The sequence below is a fragment of the Lynx rufus genome, unplaced genomic scaffold, assembly GCF_022079265.1.
Source record: "Lynx rufus isolate CCGP_SWC_20201006 ecotype Redwood Valley unplaced genomic scaffold, mLynRuf1.p SCAF_2, whole genome shotgun sequence".
In the NCBI taxonomy this organism is placed as follows: domain Eukaryota; kingdom Metazoa; phylum Chordata; class Mammalia; order Carnivora; family Felidae; genus Lynx; species Lynx rufus.
Genome location: NW_025814834.1, coordinates 102,647,696 through 102,674,358, shown reverse-complemented (window position 1 = coordinate 102,674,358; position 26,663 = coordinate 102,647,696). Strand labels below are relative to the sequence as shown.

Below are 26,663 nucleotides of genomic sequence, written 5' to 3'. Positions count from 1 at the left end.
AAAACACAGTTCCTGCACACACAGTAGAGAGAGGCAATGAACAGTTTTTTGTTTTTTGTTTTTTTTTGGAGAGAGAGAGAGAGAGACAGAGCGTGATCAGGGGAGGGGCAGAGAGAGAAGGAGACATAGAATCTAAGGCAGACTCCAGGCTCTGAGCTGTCAGCATAGAGCCCAACATGGGGCTCGAACTCATGAACCATGAGATCATGACCTGAGCTAAAGTCAGACGCTTAACTGACTGGGCCATCCCGGTGCCCAGAACGGTTCCGAACTACGCTGAGTGCCATCTTACTGACTGGATCTGGGCATATGGGGATCAGAGGAGATGGGGCCGGAGGAAAAGGGGGGGGGCGAGGAGGGATGAATGGCCACAGCTGTTCTGAGGGACTGTGTGGAACTCCTCAGGCTGGAGAGTAAATTTGGGCCAAGTGACAAGAAGCAGTTCAAAGGCCGAGAGGTCAGTGGGGCCAGATGACAGAGGGCTCCTTCTACCACGGATGGGAGAGGGGACCTTCTTATAATGGCAGTGGGTGTTCTTTGAAGGGTGTGAAGCAAGGAGAGTGACCAGATGTAAGGCCACTCTGGCCGCTTGGGGACAATGGCTAGGAAGAGGCCAGACTGAAGGGAGAGAGACCAGCTGGGAGGTGAGCATCACATAGGCCCCTGACGGGAGCTCTGGCTGTGGTAGAGGCAGGGGTGGGAGGTGGGGGGACCAGTGGACACACTCAAGAAGCATCTGAGGGAGAACTCAGACATCTGCGGCGTGTGATCGACTCTTGGTTAGGGGTGGTGAGAAGGAGAAAACTGATTTTATTAAATTGTGGTCCTTCTGTACATACTGTTTTACAGCGAGGGAGACACAGAATCCGAAGCAGGCTCCAGGCTCTGAGCTGTCAGCACAGAGCCCGACACGGGGCTCGAACCCACGAACTGCAAGACTGTGACCTGAGCCGAAGTCGGACGCTCAACCGACTGAGCCACCCAGTCGCCCCTAGACTCCCATTTAAATTGCCATTTCTCTTTTGATTGTTCTGAACACCTTTAACATGAGTTAAAGGTGCATCTGTGTGGCTCTGTAGCATTACGCACAGTGCTCCACGGATATACTTCTGTGGGTCTGTAGATGCCTAATTGGCCCAGTTCCACCCCCTCTCCCATACATGCCTTTTGTCCCTTTGCCATCCCCCTACTGAAGGTGGAGGGAACATTCCTGCCCAAGGACTTTGGGCTTGGCCATGTGACTTGCTCTGGCCAGCGAAATGTGGCCAGAGGTGACAACGTGCCGGCTCTGAGCGTGGGCTTTAAGAAGTATCCTGTATTCTTGCTTATCCTTTGACGTTGCTGCCTTTACCAGGAGACAAGTTGTGGAGGGAATACAGGTGGCACAGCTGGGCCTGATCCACAGCGAAGAGCTTAACCCAGCTGGCCCTGCAGCTTGAAGCAGCGCCCCCTAGTGGAGCCCAGCCTGGATCCGCCAATTTCCCCCCACCTGCAGGTGCACGAATCAGGATAAATAAGAATTCTAACCTACCAAATCTTGGTGTGATTTGTCGTGCAGCAATAACGAACCAATACAGGGGGCATTTCTGATTCGTTCCTTGTTCTGTTTCAAAAAGCTCAAGTCACATCTCGCCAAATTCCCCTTCCCCACACCCGGAAGATCCATCTGTATTTCTATTTGCAGTGGTTAATGGTGTTCTTTTCCTTCCTCTTTGACCAACACCAAAGATTTTTTTTTTAATTGCCAATTTGACATTCCAATAAATGACCTCATGGGTTGTTGTTGCTGTTGCTGTTTTTTGCATTTCTTTTATTGAATGTAACGATGAACTTAAATGATTATTGGACCATGATCTCTTGTGAATTGATGGCTTATATTCCTGGGACTTGATCTGATTGGCCTCTGATTGCTCCACTACAAAGGGGAACTGAAGAGTGTTTAAATGAAAGAATTCCTCGAGTTCTGATCCCCTCCTCAGTCCCAAAGACTTAGAACATCCCTATCAGGGGAGTGTTGTTTGCGTATTATTTTAATGCGGGCTCCCATATGGCAACAATACACATTTCCTGAATGGTTCCCGAGTCCAAGACGGTGCAAAGGAAAAAGTGCAGAAGTAGAAGACCTGGGGATGAGTTTTACTGAGCAAAGGAAAGTCGCCTTATGGCTCCCAGCCTCAGTTTTTCCATCTGCAAAATGGAGGTATTCATGAAACATTCCGTCCGCTGTGGCCGCGAAGGATAATCGGCACAAAAATATAACGCATCCAGCATAGTGCATATCACACAGTTGGCTCTCAGAAAATCTTAGGTTCTGTGCTTTCTCTTTCCTTACATGGATGGGCCATTGGGATTGAGTGAAAGGAAAGATTTGTCTGCAGCAAGAGTCGTCAGAAAAGGTTTCCTAAAGGAAGTACAACGTCAACTGGGCCATAGAGGGTGGAAAGGATTCTGGAGTGGCGGGTGGAAGGATACAATATTCTACGCGTGGAGACAGGTTACAGTGGAAGCTTGGAGTCAAGCTGTTCTCATAACTGCTGTTACTCAGTTCCCAGTATGTGCCAAGAGCACGGGCAGTTAATCCATGTGAGGCACTATATTATTTTTATTTTTATCATCATCATCGTCATTTTTCCCCCTTTACAGATGGGGAAACAGAAACTCAGAGAGGGTATGTGACTTCCCCAAAGCCACACAATCGGTCATTGGTGCTGGGATTTAAATTTGATCCCAAACCCCGCACGCTTTCCCCCAAACCACCCCCAGCGGCCACGCAGGAGAGAAGCTATCCTTCAGCTGCAGGAGCACAGGAGCCTCCGGCCTCTGGGCGGCGACTTCTGGATGCACCTCCACTTCCCGGTCAAGTCCGCGCACTTCCGGGGCAGCCTGGCCAGGGACTGAATGGGGCAGAGCACGGTGTAGGGCCTGACTATTCCTGCCCAGCAGGGGATGCCTAGAGGGGACCGAGTCATGTCTGCATGTGGGTCTGCGTCTCTAGTGCCTTTTGTCTTTCACAGGCCTGACCCCCAGTAAATGTCTCCCACTGCCAGCTCTGTCTGTGTGGGGCCCTGGAGGACCCATGGACCCCCATCTTAGTGCATCCTACCCCGCAAGCGTGGCGCGGATGGGAGGGCTCTGAGAACACCCTCTTGCCTGGGGCACAGGGCCCGGCAGGGCAGTGGGGGGGGAGGCAAGGGTCGAGGGGTGGACTGTGGAGGGTGTTGAAGGATCATAGTAAGGAGCACTGAGCATTTACCATGTGCCGGGCACCATGCGAAATGCTTTCTTTTTAGCTATCATTTTGATTAATCCTCACAAGAACTCTGAGAGGGAGGAATTCTTACTATATTTTATAGACAAGGAAACCAGGGCCCAGAGAATTTTTTTTAAATTTTTAATGTTTATATTTGAGAGAGAGAGAGAGAGAGAACGAGCAGAGGAGGGGCAGAAAGAGAGGGACACAGGGCAGGCTCCATGCTGATAGCAGAGAGCTCCATGCGGGCTTGAACTCACAAACTGCGAAATCATGTCCCGAGCCAAAGTCCTACGTTTTACCGACTGAGCACCCAGGTGCCCCCCGGGGCCCAGAGAATTTCAACACCTTGATTGTCCAGGTAAAAGCCTGTTATAGGCTGCCCAGCCCAGGCAGCCTGGCTCCGGAACCTTCCCTCTTAGGTGCATCTCTATGGCTGGATGCCAGGGAGCTCTCTGGGCTTTCCCTGCTGGGCAGGGGAGTGATGGGGGCAGGGGGTGCAGATTGTGCACAGAGGGCCATCTCTGTCCTGCTGGGCCGGAGGGGCCCCGTGCTGGTTTGTGACCTGCGGGCCTCAGCCAGGCCACAGCATTTCCAGGAAGAGGAAGCAGGAGAGAGGAGGATTACTGCACATGAACAGCAGCGTCTGGCAAAGGTTAGGCAGTCATGCCCAACATTCAGCAGCCCCGGCCCAGCCTAGTCTGCTCTCGGGCAGTTGAGGATGCTGTCATGCTAATTTTCCCACTTCCCCTCCTGCCCCACAACCAACCCTCCATCAGCCGCAGAACCAGCGTGCCCACGCTGCGGCCATGTGCCGGCCCCCGCCCCGCCCGACGGAGGTTCTGGAAGGGACGTTTTCTCAGCTTAGCTTGGTCTGAGAGCTAATGAGGGGAGCTGCCTGGCCGAGGTGCGGGCGGCAGCAACTTTCCTTGGTCTCTTAATGTTACTGGTGCCAGACAGACCTGGGTTCAAATCTCTCTGCCTCTTACTGGCTGGGTGTCCTTAGTCGAGTTAATTGTGTTAGGGGGTTACTGCTACATAGTAAACCACCCCCAAAGTCAGTGGCTTTAAGCCACAGCCATCTGTGATTGCCCATGCGTTTATGGCTTGGTTGGACAGTTAGTCCCTCCAGCGTGGGCCAGGCTTGACCAGCCTTAGCTGGACTCCCTCATGTGACTGGGGCCAGCTGTAGGCTGGCTGGTGGAAGCTGGCCCCAGCCGGGGTGACCGGACTCTGCTCCACATGCTCATTCTTCCCCCAGTGGGCTAACCTGGACTAGTTTTCATCACATGATGAGAATTCCCAGAGAGAGAGAGAGAGAGTGTGTGTGTGTAAGAGAAGAGACCTGGCCTCTGTTGACGAGCTGCAGGGTCACGTTGTGAAGGCCACGGATGGAAGGGCGATGAATTGGGAGCCACGTGCCGCGGGTTTATAAGATGAGAATAGTATCACTTGCATCGCGTGATGCTCTCGGCTCCCTGTCCTTTTCGGGGATGTCACTCACGTGCTGCCACAAAACGGGGCACAGGAGAGGTGCAGGGAAAGGAAGTGTGCTACGCTCACAGGTCCTAGTGAGACAGAGTCACCGCAGGCCGAGGGGCCGCCACATGGCGGGGAGTGTTCAGGTTCAGGGAACAGGTTGAGCCATGCAGGTGGGGAGCAGAGAGACCGAGGACCCACGGGCAAGGGCCTTTATGGGGGGTCAGGGCGGGTGCACAAGCAAAGGGCGTGAGGGGTCTTCACGGGTCCCCTTTGGTGTTTGACTATCACCAGGTCATAGTCGTGGGAGGTGGGAAGGGGCACCTGTGGCAGGGGGCCACCTTACCATACCGGTACACCTGGTCCCCTGGGCTGGGTGCTCACAGCGTGTTTTGTGGGGATGTTGATGCCGCAGGGAGATAGGAAGTTTTAAAATGTACAACGCACCTAGTAAACCATGAGCTCCATGAGTTTGTTTTGAAAGCTACCCTTATAAAATGTAAACGACCGAGGATTAGACTCACCTTTGGAGAAAGCCGTTCCTTCCTTTCCTTGGGAAGGGGTTTCAGTGGGGAGGTCCTCTGTCACAATAATTAGAGTACGATGCACAACATTTGAGGGAAGACGGTGACGCCATCCCAGGGCAGAAAAAGCTGAGTGTTGGGTTTAGCCTGCCTTCTTCCTTCCTTCCTTCAGGCAGTCGATCAGAAAACAGCAAGAGCCCATCGTGTGATGTGTCGGAGATAGATCGATTGTCAGGGGCACTTCCTTGTAAGCCATGTGATGCGTGTGGCCCACTGCCTCGGGGAATGGGGAGCCTTTGAAGGCCTTAGGTGGGCATCAGCATGGTTTCTTTGTCATTTCTAAAGATCTCTCAGGCTGCTGCCCGGAGAATGAAGAGGTGGCTGATGGGTGTGGTGCAGGGAAGAGACTGATTAGGAGATGTCCCAAGCATCTGGACTATTGGTGCTGTGGCCTGAACCGTCGTGGTTGCAGAGAAGGAGCCAGCTGGATGGGCTGGAGAGATGTTTTGGAGGCAGGGCGGTAGAATTAGTGGGACTGGGTGCCTGGTGCTTGAGGGGTAAGGGATGGGGAGGCATGGGCTTTGGCATTCAGTTTCTGTCTTGGGCCCTGATGGAGGGAGCCATTGGCTGAGATGGGGACGCAGGAGTGGCAGACGATGAGTCAGACCTTAGCTTCCTGACCTTGAGACACCCACATGGAGGGTGCTGGTAGGCAGATCTGTATGACTAGGGCTCGGGAGAGAGCTCTGCACTTGGAGTATAAGCTAGGGAGTCAATAGCTCAGGGATGGAAACCAAGGCCATGGATGGGAAATGACTGTGAGCCTAGGCCTTAAGGAGCATCGTGTGTGCCTGCTTACATTTTTATGCTGCTGCCTTCACCAGGAGACAAGTTGTAGAGGGCATCTAGGTGGCACGGCTGAACCTGACCCTCAGTGAAGAGCCAAACCCAGCTGGCCCTGCAGCTTGAAGCAGCGCCCCCTCGTGGAGCCCAGCCTGGATGGGGCAGTCTCCAGCCGACCTACAGGTGCACGAATGAGTAAAAATAAGAGTTCTAACCTACCCATACTTGGTGTGATTTGTCGTGCAGCAATAACTAACCAACACAGTGGGTGTTTCTGATTCGTTCCTTTTTCGGTTTCGGAAAGTTCGGCTCACATCTCACCAAATTCCAACTTCTCCATCCCGCAGAGATCCACCTATGTGTTTATTCGCGGTGGGAACTCCTAGGCCCGGGCCTTCCATTGCCCCTCTGTGGGTTCTAACCTTGGCTCCCCTGTTTACAAGTGACCCTGGGCGTTTTTTCCGAATGCCCTGAGGCTGAGCTCCCCATGGGTCTGGCACAAATGATGATACCTCAGAGTCCTATCACACATGCATCTCACTCTCCCAGATTTACCATTTACCCAAAGCATTTATAATGGAGAGAGAGAGAGAGAGAAAATACTCGCGAGAGTGCACTCAGAAAATATATAACCCAGGGGAAGCCTGAAAAGGGAGTCAGAAGCCAAGTTGTGCAAAGCATGAGCCGTTCCACCCTCTTGGTTTAATTCAGTTCATTCAGTACATGTTTACTGAGTCCCTACATGGGTGAATAAAACAGACAAAAGTCCTTTTATTTATGGAGCTCACATCCCAAGGAAACTAATTTTCATGCTTAAAGGCACCGTTCCTATTTATCATGCACCATGGCGTCAACCACATGCCAACGTCCTCACTCGCTGGCGAACGGCCCCAGTGCTGGGGCTGAATGATGGTCATGCCTCACACTGACTTCGGGCACTCTTCGGTTTCCACTTCGCGTTTAGATCCCCCGAGTTGAGACGACACTGTCTCCCCGGGAGAACTCAGTGAAATGTGTGCGTGGAGTGGGCTCATCCGTAAGGGATGAGAGGTAGGAACGAGTGATTTCAGCCCCAGCCAATGACATTACCAGCTAGTGCTTTGAGCTTTATTAGTGACCCCACCCCAGAGGGACCCCTCGGAGAGCAGTGGCCCTCCCCCAGGTGAGCTGAGTGTCCATGCCTGCAAACATTTTGGGAGCGGAAGTGGAGGGGCTGTGGGGGGTCAGCTGCATTCCACGCCTGCATCCTCATTGTGGTTGCAGTTGTGAGAGCCCCAGCTATTCTTGTTGCAATTCCACAGGGTCCCTTCTGTCCCTTGACATGCAACGTTATCCAGCCAGATCTGCCCAGTGCCTGGAGATACGGAAGGCGAGGAGAGAGAGGAAAGCACAATTAGGGTCAAACTTCCATTTGGGGGTAGACTGCCAATTTCCCTCGCATCCACTCAGGCCGAGGGTGCTGACAGCTGGTCTATTCTCTCTCTCTCTCTCTCTTTTTTTTTTTTTTTACTTTTTTTTAAATGTTTATTTATTTTTGAGAAAGAGACACAGGGCGAGTGGGGGAGGGACAGAAAGAGAGAGAGAGGGAGACACAGAATCTGAAACAGGCTCCAGGTTCTGAGCTGTCAGCACACAGCCCAATGCGGGGCTCGAACTCATGAACCGTGAGATCATGACCAGAGCCGAAGTCGGACGCTTAACCGACTAAGCCACCCAGGCACCTCTCGTCCACTCTCTTATGTTAACTCCGCTTCTATTCTGCTTTCTACCCTTTGGCAAAGGTCTCACCCAAAGATTAAATGAGATAGATTAAGATACATTATGATATTAAATCTATTATTAATTATTATTACTTAAGCTATGCACCGTTTGAAATTTCCTCCTAGGGGCTCCCAGTGTTTACCACTTTCCTGCTGATTCACAGCAGCCATACCTACCTTCTTCAAATGGCCTTTTATTACCAGGCCATTCTCTGGCTGGAAAGCATCATTCTTCAAAAACCCCTAACTTCTGATATAATTGATTTCAGATCAATAGCACAGGGAAAAACAGCAGGATGACCGTCCCCACTTACGATGGTCTGATTTATGACTTTTCAACTTCACGATGGTTCAAGAGTGACCCACGTTCAATAGAAATCATACTTGAGAATTGTGAATTGTGATCTGTTCCTAGGCTAGAGACATGCGGGACGGTGCTCTTGTGGTGCGGGCCAGCACGAGCTCAGTCAGCTAGGCGACCACGAGAGTCGACAACCGATACATTTAGAGCCCTTCAGTACTGAGACGGCCATTCCGTTTGTCACTTTCAGTATGGTAGTCAATCAATTACAGGGGAAAGTTGACAACATTACATATAAGTAGGTTTCGTGTTAAATAATTCTGCCCAACTGTGGGCTCCTGTAAGTGTTCTGAGTATGTGTAAGGTAGATGAGGCTAGGCTATGATGTGTAAGTGAGGTGTATTAGTTGCATTTTCTGCACAATGTTTTCAAATTAGGATGAGTGTATTGAGATGTAACCCCATCGTAAATCGGAGAAGATGTGTATTCAGTTACAGTAATTTATACTACAGTGTGGCCATCTATATAAGGGTAATCTATGTGAGGAAAATATATCCTTTAAAGTAGTGTCACAATCCAACTGGAACTCAGATTAAAAAGCAGGTGGGTGCTGGGGCGCCTGGGGATCTCAGTCGGTTGAGTGTCCGACTTCGGCTCAGGTCATGATCTCACGTCTCGTGGGTTCGAGCCCCGCGTCGGGCTCTGTGCTGACAGCTCAGAAACTAAAGCCTGCTTCAGATTCTGTGTCTCGCTCTCTCTCTGCTCCTCCCCCATTCACGATCCCTCTCTCTCTCAAAAAATGAATAAACATTAAAAAAAAAAGAGGAGGCATTTTGGAGTAAGGGCAGAGAGTATTTGGAAGTGTGGGCAGGAGAAGCCAGCCTAGTGTCCCTGCCAGTTCAGCTCTTGTGGCCAAAGAAATGATCTCAGCCTGGATTCTTCACTCCTTTGTTGAAAGTTTGGACCTTTTGCTGAAAGACACAGGACATCTTTCCAAAACGAACTTTAGGAAGTCCCTGCCCCAATTTATTTTCTCTTCCTTTTGCACCTTCTCCTTAAAGACGGTCACAATATGGAATGTCCTGGTGTCTAGTTCCCAGAAGACTGAGAGGAACCCCTGTGTTTGCCCGTCCTGCAACTTCTCTGTCCTTCCGGGGCCAGCGCCTCAGCTGTCCTTCAGAGAGCCATGCCTCGGCCACAAAGCGACCTGGCTTCAGGGAGGCACAGACCGCGATCCAGGCCAGGTCAGCCAGAGCCCCGACCAAGCCTTTGCCATCACCGTTGTGGAAGACAAGTCCTCTCTCTCCTGGGGCCGCCAACCTGGAAGGCTGGCAGCCAGGGGCACTTTTCAGATGCTTAAACCAATCCTTCTCTTTTAACCCAAACTCGTTGAGTCACTTGCAACCGAAGGGAAGGCCTCAAGGAAAGACGCACTCACCAGGTGTCACATTGACAAGGGCCCTTCCCCTGGAGTAGCCCAGCATGCGGCAGAAGACAGTGGCATCTGAATGGTCCCAGTCGTCGTCACAAATTGTCCCCCAGATGCCGTTATAGTAAACTTCAGCCCGGCCTCGGCTGCTAGTGCCAATAATCCTGACGGACACCAGGGATTCACCTGGGTGAAAGACATACGTGGGAGAGGTGAGGAGAGCAGTCTAGGGCTTTGCATGGATGCGCGCTCTGCCTTTCCGCTCTTGGAAGTTCTGTCGTTAGGGAAGAGCCAGCCCCCCGCTTGGCCGTCACCAGAGCCGGGAAGATCCCACATACGGCACAGGTACGACCCGGCCGGCAGCCTCCATGCACCGGCAGCTGGCCTGGCCTGGCCTTGTGGGGAGAAGAAAAGGAAAAGTTGAGGGGGTAACGGGAGGGAGGGAGAGAAGGGAGGGGGAGACAAAGGGAAGGGGGGAAGAAGAGAGAAAGAGAAGGAGTCGGGGGGAGAGGACGGGAGCTGTGGCTCTCCGCCATGGGCAGGCCTAGCTGAGGGATAAGCCTGTTAGCTTTTCCCAAACCGAGGGATTTCTCCGAGAACCAGGGCCTCTCCCTACCGCACCTGCAGTTTTCAAGTACAGAGTTTCCTCTAAACCACAAATTAAAGAGACTAGAAATAGTGATTACCTTTTTGACCTTTTTGTCCCTGTATTCCTTGCTGTCCAGAGGATCCTGTCAAAAGGACAAAAAAAAAAAAAAAAAAAAAAAAAAAGCCCCCCCCCCAACACACACAATTTGAAGGAAACCAAGAAGCCAAGATCCCCTCACGCCTCTTTGCCAGCAGTGGGAGGAGGGTGGGGAGGTCAGATGATCTCCTCCAGGTTTGCAGGTGACCTGGCATCATGAGGGCTGGATGGACCACGGGCACCCGTGGTTGAGCCAGACGAAATAGGCTTACACTACAGCATGAGGGATTTGAGCTCGACCAGAGAGGAGCATTTAACAGGTGAGAAACATGTGACCCCATCATGTGACATGTGGGAAGTACATGTGACAGACAGGGGAGGCATCTCCTTTGTGGAAAGGTGCAGCGGCCGGGGCATTGGCTGGGCGTCACGTGAACACACGTTCACATGTTTGCCTCTCTGAAACGCCCACAACGTGCCTTCTTCACTTCTGTGTGCTCAGGGCCAAGGGCAATCCCAGCACAGAACTTGTCCGGGGTGGAGCGGGGGGAAGCCAGTAAACCTCTACACCTCTGGTTGTGGAAACTCCCAAACCCCTGACAACAGGGACTCTCCTCAGAACCCACAAATCAGAGACCGAGGCCTGACCTTTCACTCCTGGCTCTCCCTTTTGGCCTTTTAGTCCCGGTGCACCCGTGAGGCCTGCCAGGCCTGGGCTTCCCTGGCTTCCCTTCATGCCTGCAGGGCCTGGAGAGGAGAGAAACCATGTTAGTCAGATGCTTTGCTCTGCTTTCCGAGGGGGGCCAAGGGCCTTGGTCCTCAATGACTGAGTTGTCCTCGCCCACCTCCGTGAATGGGCTGCCAGGATGTTCAGCCCATGTCTTTGGTCCACCTTGGAGGGACAGTAGGGTTCAGGGTGTTGTTCTGATCTCCCCACCGACTCTCCTACGAATGCCGGCTGGGAACACACAGGTAAAAACAGCGGACGGGATCCTGGAGGGCCTCACCGAGCGACATAATTGTGTGGAAGGTGTGGCCATTCTGAGAGAACTTGCCGTCGTGTTTCTAGGTCTCGAGTTCGCCTTTAGTAAGTTCAAACAGGAACCGAATACGCAGATCGTGAGGCAGAAAGAGGGTTCAAGAGATGTGTCTGAGAAGTTTTGCGTTGGCGCCCTTTGGGGCGGGGGCTGTGGAGAAGGCTAGAAGTGAGTGCTCTGTGGGAAGTGCCATGCGCAGTGACCGACCACACGCTTGGGCTTGGGAGGTGATCATAATAGGCTAGCGGGCAGCAGCAGGAGGAGGGGAGGAGCTTGAGGGGCCAAAGGGAAGACAGAGATGGACCAGTGCAGGTATGGGGAAGCAGACGAGGCCTCGCAGCCCACTGGGGAGGTGGAGAGGAAGGCCGCACAGCTCCATGGTGGGCACACGGCCTGAAGCCACCAGCCGGCCCCGGCTCTCCAGGCGCTTCTTTACCCCTTCTCTACCCTCAGCGCGGCCCCTCTCCCTACCCGCTCAGGTCACTGAGTTCTGTCGCTCTCCAGGTTTTCCAGGGGTAGGAATCTGAGACTCGAAGGACAGAGCCCTGGAGTCTTAGCCTCAAACAGGCTTGGGCCCTAGCCCCTTTGGGGGAAGGTCACAGCAGCATGTTCAAAGTCAACAAAACCTGTCCTCCAAGCACGAGGTTTTCCAGACATCATTCTGAGAAATTAAAACGAAGCCGGCCCTTTACCTGGAAATCCTGATTCTCCTTTTGTTCCTTTCTGTCCTTGAAGTCCTAAGATCGAAATACAAAAAAGAGGGGAAGATAATAAAACTTAGATATTAGACACTTTTAATCTTAGACAACCTCTACCTTTTGTCTGATTAATGCAGACGGAAAGATACATTGGTTCTCCACGATTGTTTAAAGCCTCCTGAGCAGAGCATAAAAGGAGACAGACTGCAGATAAATGGGGACACGTGTTGGGGACAAATAGAGATGGAGTGGAGGAAAGTCTGCGTTAGACAGACAGACAGACTCTGGATTTACTGGCTGGCCTTCTTTGTCCGATTATAACCTGACTTGATGGCTAACTCCAATCCCGTTTCTTCCTGATGCGTTTGATTGGAAAGAAGTTGAGGGATATTTTGAAAACAAAGCTCTCTTTATTTCCAAAAGCCCGTGGAGGGGACTCACTGGCCGCCAGGAGTGCTTGGGGGCTCTCACCCATAGCAGATGCTCCACAGAATTGGTGGGTTCATTTCATTGTGGCCCTAATGTGGCTAAAGATTTATGTGGCTAAAGGGTCTCGTGTCCAGAAGATGGAAGAATTATCACTGCAATCATTGGTGATGATCATATTTGTGGTTCTAATGTGAAAGATCCTTCCTTCCCCCCTCCTTTCCTCCCTCCCTCCTTTCCTTCCTTCCTTCCTTCCTTCCTTCCTTCCACCCACTCACCCCGTTATTCACTGACTCATGGAAGGCCCACTGTCCCCAGTACCATGCTGGGTCACAGGGAGATAATACTTTGTTGGTTTAGCAACATTGTGGTTTCTTTTTTTTTTTTTTTTTGTATAAACTTTTTTTAAAGTTTATTTATTTTAAGAGAGAGAGAGAGAGCAAGCCAGCAGGGGAGAGGCAGAGAGAGAGAGAGAGGGAGAGCATGAGAATCCCAAGCAGACTCCATGCTGTCAGTGCAGAGCCGGATGAGGGGCTCAGCCCCCAAATCGTGAGATCGTGACCCGAGCTGATATCAAGAGTCGGACGCTTAACCGACTGAGCCACCCACGCGCCCTGCAACATTGTGGTTTCTGGATTTTAAGTGCCTGTACCGATTTGATTTCAGAGAAACAAGACTCTCCAAGACCCACAAACTTGGGGAAACGAAAGCTCAGTATTGACTGTGAAGTACCAGTTACTAGAGGGTAACCAGAGGAACACTGTGCTCACCACCACACCCTCGACTGGTGTCCTTCCCATGGCACAAGCCCACCGGTGGCAATCCTCAGCAGCCACAGGAAACTCAGTTCCCCAGCTTGCCCACGGCCTGCGGGGAGTTCCTACCTGGGGAACTTCCTGCTTCTGACTTCAATTTCTGACTTTCCTAAGCACCTACTGTGTGCTGGTCAATGGAGGGCAGGCAACGGGTCCGGCGGGCCTCTTTGGGACCCCTTTCTGGAATAATGAGCAAGGGAATTCCTGGCTCCCAGCAGCCCTTCAGATGATTCTCCTGAGGCCGGGAGCTGCCTGGAGGTAGATCAGAAGCCCCAGGAGCTCAGACCTTGGCACCACAGAGGCAGGAAGCCCCGGAACGATCTGAGAGGGCAACTAGTTCAGCTCTTCGTGTTAGGGATGGGACAGAACTGAGGCTCAGGAAGCTTCTTCTAAGGGCTAAAGGAACCTCAGAGGTCAGACCCTGGCAGGCAGACCCCAGCTCACTCCGGGGTCATTTGCTCATGCCCCAGCCCCCTTTGTAGAATGCCCCACTCCCTTCATCCCCCAGAGAACTCGGATCAAGCCTATGAAATCTGCTAAGATGTTAGATGTCCCCGACTGCAAAGCCTTCTCTGACCTCGCCCATGGATGGCATACTTCCTTTCAAGGCGGCAAAGTGGCCAGAGTCAGAGAGCCTGGGCTTACATCCGCCTCTGTGACCTTGAGCTAGGTGCTGCCCTCTGGGAACCTCACTTTCCTCCTCTGAGTCTCCTGGCTGCCTCGGGGGCACTTGGGAGACTGAAACGGAGTCGTCTGTGTCATGTGCTGAGCCTCATGTCTGGCGTGGGCTCAGTAGACCCTGTCACAGGGACCCCACAGACCCCGTTTGCACGTGTCTGTCTCCCCTCTCTGTGGGGAGTGCCTCGGACGCTGGCCCACATGAGTTCCGGGCTCACTGCCCAACAAGTCCCATAAATGTTTGCTGGTGACCTGAGGTCACCCAGCAGAGGTGGCAGATGCTTCCTGTCCTCTCACTTACAGCTGAATTGCATGCGTCCAGATGAGAGAGGAGAAGCCACGCTCAGAAACATGTTATTAAATAGGAAAACGAGTCATACATTGACTCTTGGCTCTTTGCATCCTAGAGGGCACCGTATGGCAAAACTCTCTACCTTAAGAGTCTGTCCCTGGAAGCAAAGTTCAGGGACCCCGGGCCTTGTGACCTCCCCTAATTGTCCCCTCCTGAAGAAGTGCCCATCTCCAGCTGTTCCCAAAGCACCAAATGACAAACACCCTGTACAGACAGGAACCATAGGGAATCCCCTCTTCTCTAGACCTATGGTCCCTGTGGCCTGACCCCCCCCCCCCCCCCGGCTCATTTCTCACACCCTCCTTCCCAGCCCGTCACCCCCCGGGGACTCTGTCTCTGCGGCTGCCTGCTCTCTGCCAGGCACAGCGCCAGGGGCTTCACAGACACCGCCTCATTCCGTCTTTCAGCTGCCCTGCAAGGTAGTGCCATTTTCCTTCTTACAGGGGAGGAGGAAGTCCACAGTCACAGACGCTAGGTGATTTATCCAAGGTCACGCAGGGAGTGAGCGGTGAACTTGAGTTGTAACCCAGGCTTGGCCTCCCACTGGGTGCCATAGCTCCCTGTGTCCTGTTCGCAAGGCAGCTCACACCTTCCTGAAGTTTCCCTCTCGGGCTGCCTACCTGGTTCCAAAGACATTCCCGGCCCCACCGGGGACCATCTCGTTCCCCTAAAGGAGTAGTCAAACTCGGGGTGTATCGGAATCACCAGCACAGGGCTTGCCAAACAAAGCAGCTTGTTAGGCTCTATTCCGGGATTGCTGATTCAGTGGATCGGGGATGGGGATCTGAGACTCTGCATTTCTAGCAAGCTCCCAGGTGATTTTAATGCTGCTGGTCCAGAGGCCACACTTTGAGGAGCAAGGCCTTAAACAATCCTTAAACTCATGGCCCACCTTCTCCAAACAGCCTTCCTGTCTCTGAGGCAAATAAATGCTGGGTTTCTCCTCTTAACCACAGCTTCCTGAATCTTCCTGGATATTGCACACATCTCAAGCTGAGGGGACCCCAAAATATTTATTTGCAAGGTGTTTATTTAGAGAAATGATTTTCTCCCAAGAAAATCGTGTAGTTAGAAAGCACACGTCGTCTTATTGGTCAGCGCTTAGCTAGTATTTTGCCTAAATGCTTAGGTTCCTGCTTTGAGGGGAAACTGTCAACTTCAAACCCAGAGTTATCAAACTAGCAGGGATCTGGATACTATTCTAGACGATTCCTCGCATTCCACAGGGGAGGAAACTCGGGCCCGGGGCAAGTTGGGGAGCAAGTCTCCCGACTCTGATTTAATGTAGAAATTTCCAGTACATTAGGAAACTTCCTTCAATACTTTTCTGACATACAGACTAAGTGCAGCCTGGCAGGTTGAGGATAAGTTTAATAACTGACAGATTGAGCTGTGTAGCAAGAAGGGGACCAAAAACTTGGATGCATGTAGAATTCTACAGATACCTCTGAGAAATTTAGAGGAAAATGAAAAAAGTTTTACAAGTGACAATTTAGTAATGTGATTTGGTAGAATTTAATAAGTTCTGGGGCTAACCCAGTCCTTAGATATGGCGGCTGGAATGAACTGAGAAATTATATTCACAATATAGGGCTTAATTGCTATTATGACGAATTCTTTGTTGCTTACCTTCAAAGTAAAATGTCCTAAAACACAGATGAGAAAATGGATTGCAGGTTATTTGCATTTTGGCTTTGCCTCAAGAGGAAAATCAAAGAACGTAGAAAATTCAGATGCTTGTTATATTTTAGACAGGAAGGCTGCTGAGATGCAGAACTTCTGATCCGATTGGTGTTTTGGAGCTTAAATGTTTTGGCTGGTTCTAACATCATTTTATGAGGTGGAATGATAGAAAGAGAAATGCCACGATCACAAGACGAAGTGAGTTCTTCCTCGTGTCCAAACAAACTTCAAAATGGCTAAGGGATTTTGAGCTAAAATTAATTTTTGTGTGGGGTTTTCGTGTTTTGCAATTCTCCCCACTTCAAAGTCAAGTGATTTTGTAATCCTTTGAAAGCTCAAAAGTTAGAAAAACACAGGGGCGCCTGGGTGGCTTAGGCGGTTAAGCGTCCGACTTCGGCTCAGGTCATGATCTGGTGTTTTGTGAGTTCAAGCCCCGCATCAGGCTCTGTGCTGACATCTCAGAGCTCGCAGCCTGCTTCAGATTCTGTGTCTCCCTCTCTCTCCGACCCTTCCCTGCTCGCCCTCTGCCTCTCTCAAAAATAAATAAACATCAAAGGTTAGAAAAAAACCAAGTTTGGGGAGTTTTGTAAAATGCCGTTCGGTGAATGGGTGAAGGAAAGGACCGTTAGAGAAAGTTGTGCTGAGTGATAATGCCCTACTTAATAAACTGTGCACCTTCCCTTCCCAGCAGAAGGAAAAGAACTTCCTCCTCACTGTCTTTAATCTGAGACGGCTCCTTTCTCACAAGAGGTGTCAATGAGGGGAAACATTTCACTTGGATGGGCTGGGGTGTGGTTAGTGGCTGTTCACAGCGGCAGGGGGATCTGGTGATGGGGCCAGGATTTACCCATCTGCTGTGGAATGGGAATACAGGTGATTCTGACTTCTCTGGAGTTCTACACTATGTTATTCTTTTTTTTTTTTTTTTTTTTTTTTAATTTTTTTTTTTCCAACGTTTATTTATTTTTGGGACAGAGAGAGACAGAGCATGAACAGGGGAGGGGCAGAGAGAGAGGGAGACACAGAATCGGAAACAGGCTCCAGGCTCCGAGCCATCAGCCCAGAGCCCGACGCGGGGCTCGAACTCACGGACCGCGAGATCGTGACCTGGCTGAAGTCGGACGCCTAACCGACTGCGCCACCCAGGCGCCCCTACACTATGTTATTCTATGTGACAAAATCTGGAACAGCGTAACTTTGGAATCTGACTTTGGTATCAGCTCCTGGATTCAGAGTATATTAACTGTAAGCCCCCCGCCTGCCTACCCCAGGAGAGGTTTTGCCTTCGGGGAGTCTTTGCTTCTCCTGCTGTAAGGTAGCGAAACTCAGGAGTGTGGGCAGGGGAACTAAGATGATGGGAGTAAATCCCAAGCACAGTGCTTGGCCCAGAGGCATTGTTAATCATAAACAGATTTATTATATATATAATTTAATATTATATATTAATATATAATAATATTATATATTATATATATACATGTATGTACATGTATATACACATATGTATACACATGTATATATGTATGTACATATATACATGTATATACATGTATATACGTATACATATACATACATGTATATATACATGCATATATTACATATATACATATACACATTATACATATATACATTAATATTATATATTAATATATAATAATATTATATATATTATATATGTATATTATATTATATATAATATTATATGTTAATATATTATATTATATATAATATATATAAATGTATATTATATATAATTAATGCATGATAATGGGATCCAGCTGTTACTTAGGTCAAGCGAAGGCACTGTAATTTCTCTGTTTTCATCTCGGGAGGCTAGATATTCTCTTGAGAGATTAATGATTTTATTTACAAAATGGGAAATGCATTGGTTTGATAAACTGGCTTGATAGAATCAAAACTGGACAAACACTGTGGTGCCTCCGGTCTGGGGAATACCGATGTCCTCACATGGAAAAGCATGTGTTATCTTCCATGGTGAGAAGGCCTGGCCCCTGGGTGGGAGCTCAGCCTTCCTTTTCCCACTTCAGAAATCTAACTTCTGCAAGAATTCGTTAACCTCTGACCCCGGGATGGTATGGAGACCTGCCTATGGGCCGCCAGACTGTGGACCTATGGCAATTCCCTCCTGAGATGTTCATGTGGGCCATTAGCTCCTAGATCAAGACAAGCATTTGGATTTGTGTGGGAAATCTGTGCAATTTTACATAAGCTGTAATTATCACATGCTCTGCTTTGGAAACATAATCACCATGTTTACTTGGGAAGCCAGAACTAAGGAAGAACCCTTAGAATTTGCCAGGTTGGTATTCACCAGTAGGCCTGATCGATGGAAATCCCCAAAAAGGTGCTCGGCAAAAATACAGGAACTTGATAATGGGGTTAAAATGATCCCCAGGCTAAGGGCCAACCGTCTCTGTGCTGTAAGGGAGGTGGGTTTGGGGGTGTATAACGAAGAGCCGTAACAGGGCCTGAGAACTTCATGTTTCCTTCTCAGAGTGGAAGAAGCTGCTGGAGCCTCAGCTCTAATCTTCCCTGGACTGGGATGGAGAGAGAAGGTGTTGCTCATGAGAGCGCCTGATGGGGGGCAAGGGGCACGTTCAGGCTGCCGGGGCAGGGAGACAGCATGATGGAGTACAGTGGGTAAGTCCATGGGCGTTGGATTTGCCAGGCTTGGGTTCTGGCCCTGGCTGTGTCTTCTCCTGGCCCCTCGAGTCTGGGCAAGTTCCTGTGAAATCGCACTCACAAGAGTGCCGCTCCCACTGCGTTGTCATGCAAAATCTCATTATCAAGAGGTGCTTTTACTATGTAAACCCTCCCAGGACGGGGACTACAGGGCAGAATTCCCTACCCTCAGACAGTGGGAGACACAAGTTGGGGGCTGGGGAGTGGGCACAGTGTTCCCTGTGCGTAAAACCATGCTTTACCCCTAATACCCTTGCTTAGTTAAGAACCGTTGGTCTGGCAGTGGGGGAAGGGTGTGGACAGGTGGGGACAGAGACTCATTGCTTATAGCCAAGGGATAAAAGCCATCATCACTATGAAGCCAAACAAAAACCTCAGGGATAGGGCAGCCTCAGGCCCTAAATTCAGACCCCCTAAAATCTGGGACCAGGGAAGATGAAAATATATATGATCAGGAGGAAACAGCCAACAAGTCAGGGGCATCTGACCCCCACACCCAGATGGAGCCTTTCCAGAAGGTGAAACCTTGCTGGCTGCCTTCAGGTGGCATCCTGGAGCAGGTCCCCTGTCCACACTGACACATAGTCCATAAACAAGAAATTGACTCCGGGGCTGGATGGACTGGAAGGGCAGTGGGTGTTACAGCGGCCTGCGCCACGGCTCTTATTAATCTTCAGAAAAGCCCAGATGGTTGAAGGCCCAGAGTCCAGGGCCAGCCAGGAGGTGGCGCCGCTAATCCCTCTGGCCAGAGCTCCTGACCCTCTCTCACATCTCAACCCTAAATGCCAGGGACATCAGCCTACAGAGCCCTCCCTCATTCTTCTGTGACTTCGCCTGCTCTGTTCCCGCTCTCTAGATTTCCCATCCCCTCCTCACCATGGCCAAGCTCCACTCATTCCATGAGACTCAGCTCAAGCTCTTACATCACTCCCGGACAGCGCTGCCTTTCACCACCCCTGCCAGACAGGGGACACTGTGAGACTGAAGCAGTTAGCTGAGTGAAGTCACATTTGTTTAAGGAATCAATCCATTCATCAGTCAACCACTTGATCAGCGAGCACAGAGAGGACGTGCCCCTGGTGTGGGTCTGTACACCACTCTGCCTGAGGGCATCGGGCTGTCTAACCCGGCAGGACCTTCTGCTCGGGCGGAGGATGGAGCCACGGAAGGCTGTCCACAGCCATAACCTTGAGCTGCTACCACATTCCAGGCTGCGCTTGGCTTTCTAAAGGGCATTTGTCACGTCTCACTTCTCCATGCAAAAGCCCACAACACAGTGTGCCTGGCACAACCTGGCAACAGTCTGTGTGCCTGTCTCCTGCCCCAGCCTGTATGTGTGAGGGCAGGAAGCAGGTCTTACGCATCACGGTGACCCAGCGCCCAACACAGTGGCCCACGCTTTCTAGACCACTATAGGCACTCGGACTTAGGGACGCGACAAAATTGGCGTGGGGGTTCGCAAAGCAGACCACACTGGTTTGATGCTTTGTAACCTAGATGAATTTGGCATGAAGGTTCATCCTGTAGTCACTGTGAGTTTGGTTACGCGGGTCCCTCCTCCCAGCCCGAGTCCCTCTGGGACAATGTGCAGGAAGGGGTTTCTTGACACCCCCTGCCCACATTCAGAGCCCTGACCCTGGGGGCCCCCCTGCAGGTCAGCAGGAGAGAATAGAAACTATGCACACAGCCGGAAGGCAGGCCAGGGGACAAGAAGGGCCGGCTGCCCTTCTCTTCTCTTTAATGGTGGAGGTTTGGTCATGGCATTGAGGCCTTTCAGGGATGCTGGGCAGAGAGAGGACAGCCCTAGGGCTCTGAGCTAAAAGGGCCCCGACAGAGGGAAGTGTCCTTAATCGGGGTGCCTCAGGGGCCAGAGCACAGGACACTCTGTGCCTCCTTCTGGGGGGCCCCCTGAGGCAGTGCTCCTCCCTATGCACCCAGCACCCCGTCCACCCCCTACCCACACCCTCCGTTACCTGAGTCCCCCTTGCTTCCCTTCATGCCGTCGGCTCCTGGCATCCCGGGTATCCCTGGTGGTCCTGTACAACAGATGCCCGGAGAGCATGAGGGCTGGGCTCTGTGGCTCTTCAGACACCACTCCCCATGCCCACGGCAGGGCCGAGGACCTCACCTGTCAGCCCGGGGGGGCCAGCGCTGCCGGGCTCACCCTTGGCACCTGGGGATCCCGCTGCGCCCGGAGAGCCGGGAAGACCCTGCGCTCCAGGTTGTCCTGCAAGTTAAGTGACAGTTGCAAGGTTGGGGGTGGTCGGCAGAGGGCTGGCTGCCCGCCCCTCGGCTCGTCTGTCTTCTCGGCTGTGACACGTGTACCTCCTATCAGCGTGCATTCTCCCTGGGCAGCTTTCCACATCTCCCTTTAGAAGCCACGAGCGAGCCCAGTTAGTAGGAGAGAAGTTACAGCCTGACCCGTGTGTTCATCGTTGCCATCACTCTGCAGTGCCTGGGGCTCGCGGACTCCCTAGGCACCCCGGTCGTGGGTGTGGGCTCCACACCCCTGCGTGGCGGACTGCAGCGAAGTAGTCTAAGGGGAATGCCAATCAAGCCTGTTCCTCCCAGGCGGGACCCGGTTTTCAGAGAGCCCCCACGCGCTCTGGGTTAACGCTACAATGAATCTAAGGACCGTGGAGTCGTGTCCCGGACTTGACTTTGCCCAGGGACAGTAGCAGCTCGAATGATGTCTGGATCCCCAGAGTTCTTACCTTGGTCTCCTTTCATTCCAGGAGATCCAGCCGCACCTAAAATGAAGAAGGACTGTTAGGGATTTTGTTCCCCTCTAGCTCAGCCTGCCAGAGAAAAAGGGAATGTGAACAGGCGGGTGGACGGCCTCTTACCTGGGGGGCCTGGCTTCCCTGAGTCACCTTTGCTCCCCTGGGCTCCGGGGGGCCCCATGACCCCTGTATCTCCTTTCATGCCCACGTCTCCCTTGCTTCCTGAAAAACCAGGGAGTTGTGGTCAGGCACGGAGGAGGACACAGCCGGCCGCCAGGTCCCAATGACGCTGTCCCACCCAAAATCCAAACTCAAACTCCTTGGGCTCCGCCTACCTGGTTCCCAGAAGTGGAAGATACAGTGGTTGGCCTCAAGGAGCACACCATCTTGCCCCAGAGACCAGATGGAAACGCATGAGAAATAGACGAAGTCACGGGGCCCGGCTGGCGTGCAGCCGAAGGCCCAGAAGCCAGGCTCTCAGGACCCTGGTCAGCACGCTGGTCCCCTTGGGAGGGACCACAGCCCAGGCTGAGCTAAGCGCTGCCCGGCTCATTTTAGTGTCTGCATTTGGGGAATTTTTTTTTTTTTTCAAGCCTCCCCAACTGAAACCTGAATATTCCAGAATGCCGATCCCAAGTGCCGAGAATAGAAACGTGAAGGCATGAGTGGAGAGGAAAACATTGCAGCAGCTCGGACTCCTGCCAGTGCTCCAGCCACAGCCTTTCCTGGTGCCCAAGGTTTCAAATTTTCCACTTGTCATCAGCATTCGAGGCTTGTCCCAGCCTGTCCTCTCCTCGGTCCTCCATTGCTCCCTCCTCCTTTCTGCATGGCGCATATCAGTTGAGGGAGGCTCCTCGCATGGGGGCTGCCAACCTCTTCCCAGTCTGCGGGCTTGGCTCCCGAGCGGGCTGCACACCCTCGCTAGCCGTGCCAGGCTGGGTCTGTTCATCAGCGGCCCCCTGGCTTGGCTGGTGTTCCCGGAGCTAGTCAAAGTCCCATCCTGGCAGCTCCCTCAGCCCTGGGACAGGCTTATTGGGATGGAATTTGGTTAAAAGGCTCCACTCCACTATCTTCCCGATATCAGAGCTGGGAGGACTCAGAGGGATAGCAGCCTTCCCTCCTGTGCGTTGGGAAAGGAGACAGAGAGATCTGAAGCAGCGGGGGACGGGAGGTGGGGGGGGGGGGAGAGTCACAGGTCACGCGAAGCTTTCTGGTCTAAGCGTGGGGTGATGTTAGGGGCAAGGCTCAGGAAGCAGATTCTTTCAGGTGGTTTAGATACTTGAAGGATGACTATTCCCTGATGGGAAACAAAACAATCAGAAAGAACTCGGTTCTAGCTGAGATCGCTTATGGCCTCAGGGGCAAGCCCCAAAGAAGGCGATCCTTGCTCATTCAAGATGTGCGCTTCGGCAGAAGGGACAAATGGCATTCGGCAGATGGGACTAGGAATTACTTCCCTGGAGGAATATGTTGGTGCCCGACTGCCCTGGGCCGGCCAGAACCACCGCGTTATGGGAATCCCTAGGCTGCCCGAGGATTTCGGAGCGTGCTCTGGGCCGAGTCTGTGTGTGGCTGTGTGTGGCTATGACTACCGTGTCTCCACCAAAGGGGGCGGCCTGGGGAAGCAGGGCGTTCTCAGTGAAAGGCCCAGAGTCTAGCCCCAACAGACGAACATCAGCTGCCGTCTGGTGTCAGAACTTTGCCATCACAGCTCAAGGCAAGGTGAGGAAAACGCACCTGTCCCCTGGCCCTTCCCCAGGGACATTACTCCTTGGCGGGGACAAAGACCACAAAGCCTCAGGACCACTGGAACGGGGCCCCTCGTGCCAGCCCTGTCTGCCAGCAGGGGTTTAGGAAAACAGCGGGTGAAAGAGACCTTGCGATCTTGGGAGAGGAAATTTGGGAAGAGGAGGGGTGGGTCGGAGTCCTGATTTCTGAAGAATTGAAACTTTCGCATTTCCCCTCGCCAACCACAGCTTTTCCGGGCCGAGTGCGGGCGGGGGGCCCCACCCTGGTGTCGGGTATCTGCAAATCTGGGGCACTGGATGAGTGTGGGAGGGAAAACAGTAGGGCGCAGACTCCACAGGCAAAAGTGCTGGCTGTCACCCCCTCCCCTGGGGCTGGCAGGGCCACCTTGAGAAAGTCTGGGCCTCCCTTTCCTGTTACATAGAGAACTACGGAGAGCAGCCTTTGGAATCGCCGTCAGAGGTCAACTGTCTAACCATCCGCCGGGTGCACAGATGCCCCCCCTCCCAACCCTCCCGGTCATCTCAGCACAACTGGCTCTCCTGAGACCTTTGATCATGGCTCCTCATTCTTCAGGATGGCTGACACCTGCCTGTAAGGGCCCTCTTCCTGATGCATGCACCCCAGTATCTGATAATGTGAATAACTCCTATTCGCAGGTACAGTGCCACGCATCTTATGTCTTCTACTCCAGTTGTAACTCAATCCTTATTAAAGGTTGCTTTTATTATCCCCCTCTTACAGCTGAGTAAGTTGTGGATCAGAGAGGTCAAGTCATTTGCCCAAGGTTGCCCAGCTAGTGAGCCATACGAGGACCCAGATGTGTCTGACCTTAGAACTGAAGTCCTTCCCTTTCTACCTTAAGGGATCCCTAACACCATTAATACGGACGGTTATCATTTGTTTAGTGTTTAACGATATGGCAGAGAGTTTGAACACATGATCTCTAGGGACTGCCCTACAAAGTATGCATAATTTCATTATTATATATATGTTTATTCCTGAGAGAGCACGAGTGGAGGAGGGGCGGGGGGGGGGGGACGGAGGACCCGAAGCAGGCTTTGCGCTGACGGCAGCCAGCCCGATGAGGGGCTCGAACTCACAGACCGTGAGAGCGTGACCTGAGCTGAAGTTGGAGGCTCAACTTCAACAATCAGGCGCCCCTGATTATTATCATTTTAATGGCCATTCTTTTCGGAAATGAAGACACTAAGCCTCCGCTGGTTAAGTCACCTGCCTAGAGGCACATGTGGACAGGTGCAGAGCAGGGGCGACGTCAAGCCTTCTAGCCGCACGGCCCTCATCCCCCCCTACTGCACCCCACAACCACCCGAGGGGGCTTCCAGAGGCCAAGCGACAAGGGGCGCGAAAAGTGCTCTGTCGTGGCCGGAGCCCCTGGGGCAGCGCTTCTCAGAGCGTGCCCCCCAGACTTCCGGCGTCAGAATCATCCAGGCCTTTGAAACACAGACTCTTGCACTTTGAGCAAGGGCCCCAAATGGTTCTGACGTAGCACCTGCTTCTGGAATCAACCCCTTCACCCTCCCTGCCAGCCGTCTCCCCTCCTGCCCTGTGCCCACCTCATGTCCCACTGCCACCCCTCGCCGTCCTCTCCTCAGAGCTTGTCGCATGGCCTGTGTCCTCACTTGTCACCGGTTGTGCCTGGCATAACGTTGTGTCTCCCCCCACCCATGCTACTCTCAGCTCTCCATTCCTGGCCTCTGCTCACCTGGACGGATGGGACCACACGTGTGCTCCTGGGGGAAGCAGAGCACAGCCCTGCCCTCAGTGGGACCAAACAGACATGCTTACAGAGGGTCGGGACCCAGCTCCCCCTCAGCCCCTCCCCCACAAGCACCAACACCCCCACCCGGCCCTTACCTGGGAGGCCCAGGTCTCCTTTGTCTCCTTTAGCCCCAGGTTCGCCTTTCAGGCCAACGAGTCCCCCATCACCTTTGCTGCCCTTCTCTCCTTGCCGTCCTGGGGTGCCTGGGCAGAGAATGGCCAACAAGATGGGCTCCCGCCGTCCTCCCAAGGAGGACTCAGGAGCCGCCCACGGGCTGTTCAGCAGTGGGGCAGGGGGCGTTTTGAAAAGAAAAGAAAGGGGCCTCTGGAAGAAGTCCAGGGGATGTTAGGTCATAAGACTCCAGAGCAGAGGACTGTGGGAGGGCACCAACCCCCTGGGGCTGTGGGTGGGGATGTGGGGAGGGGGGACCTGGGCAACTGGCTCAGCACCTCAGCCAAGGCAGGGCTGAGCCCAGGCAGGGGAAACACGCGTTACCAGGGGCTCCTTGTTTCCCTGGAGCGCCGCTGGGTCCTTGGAGGCCTGCGGAGAAGGAAAGAAGAATTAGTCACAGTGTTCCAGGCTCTTCCGTCAGCTGACGTTCTAGAACCTGTAGGAGAGGACGAGGGCCCAGCACGAGGGGAGGGGCTTCGGTCTGTCTCATTCTCTGTCTCTCACACACACACAGACACCCCAACGGTATCAACATTCACCCTTCACAACAGCAAGAAAAAGAGAGATTGAGAGAGAGAGAGAGAGAGGAAAGAAAAGGCTGAGTTGTTAGACACAAGGGTGTAAACGAGCCAGGCCCCTGCCTCCTGACTCCCCCCGCCCGCGCACTCACCCAGCCCCTGCCCACCTGCCTCTCCCTTGATTCCAGGCGGGCCTTGGAGTCCCGGGAGGCCTGGAAAGGAAAAGGAATTCAGAACGTGGCCTGTACAAGGAGGAGAAAAAGGATTACGGGGCCAGTAGACAGACGCCCATATCTGTGGCTCCCTGGCATGCCTCGGTCCCCTCAGTCCCCCTCTCAGCCGGTGGCCTTGGCAGGCCGGGGATGCCAGACGTGCCCTGGGCCCCTTTTGACCCGGAAGACCTGAAGAAGAGGGGCACAGACACCAAGGGGCCAACCCACGAGGTGGGGTGACAAGGCCACTTATCACACCTTTATGTATTCAATGAACTGTCGCTGAGCACCGAGAACGGGCCAAACGGTGTGGGCAAGAAAAGGAAAGGCAGGGCTCCTTCCTACAAGAAGCTCAGGGCCTAACAGGCGAAACGCAGGCGTATCGATGACGTCACCCGAGGGAGGCTGCGTCACACAGACCTCGCGCGAATCTCTCCTTCATTTTGAGCCTCAGCTTGCTCGTCAGTGAAATGGGGCTAATATGCCAGCTTTGCAGGGCTGTCCCGGAGGCAGGCTCTGGATAAACGGAACCTGCTTTTGCTGCACCTTGCGCGCGGTTCTGTCCCTTTCCCAGGGCTGTGTTGCAGGCTCGAGACGCACAGCATCCCGGGAGCACGGGACGTCCTGTCCTAGGCCGTTCCGGCTGCTATAGCAAAATACCGCAGGGCGGGTGGCTTTGAAACGACAGACATTCATTTCTCCCTGTCCTGCAGGCGGGAAGCCCAAGGTCCTAGATCCAAGAGCTGGTGTGGTCGGGTTCTGGAGAGGGCCCTCTTCTGGGTTGCAGACCACTAACTTCTCGCTGTGTCCTCACGCGACGGTGGGGAGCTGAGGGAGCTCGTTGGGG

At 52.7% G+C, this 26,663-nt stretch overlaps 1 protein-coding gene across 1 annotated transcript in view; it reads right to left on the bottom strand.

Annotated features, from left to right (window-relative positions):
- Positions 1–7,190: 7,190 nt before the first annotated feature.
- MARCO (macrophage receptor with collagenous structure) overlaps positions 7,191–26,663 on the bottom strand; it is a 40,607-nt gene continuing 21,134 nt past the window's right edge. The window contains exons 5-16 of the mRNA XM_047085000.1: positions 25,772–25,816; positions 25,411–25,455; positions 25,011–25,118; positions 21,510–21,608; positions 21,378–21,413; positions 20,792–20,890; positions 20,637–20,699; positions 12,001–12,045; positions 10,920–11,018; positions 10,273–10,317; positions 9,596–9,772; positions 7,191–7,450 (exon numbers count right to left, since the gene is read on the bottom strand). Coding sequence (XP_046940956.1) covers positions 7,320–7,450; positions 9,596–9,772; positions 10,273–10,317; positions 10,920–11,018; positions 12,001–12,045; positions 20,637–20,699; positions 20,792–20,890; positions 21,378–21,413; positions 21,510–21,608; positions 25,011–25,118; positions 25,411–25,455; positions 25,772–25,816 — 992 coding nt within the window. The 3' untranslated portion in view covers positions 7,191–7,319. The remainder of the gene's footprint in view (positions 7,451–9,595; positions 9,773–10,272; positions 10,318–10,919; positions 11,019–12,000; positions 12,046–20,636; positions 20,700–20,791; positions 20,891–21,377; positions 21,414–21,509; positions 21,609–25,010; positions 25,119–25,410; positions 25,456–25,771; positions 25,817–26,663) is intronic.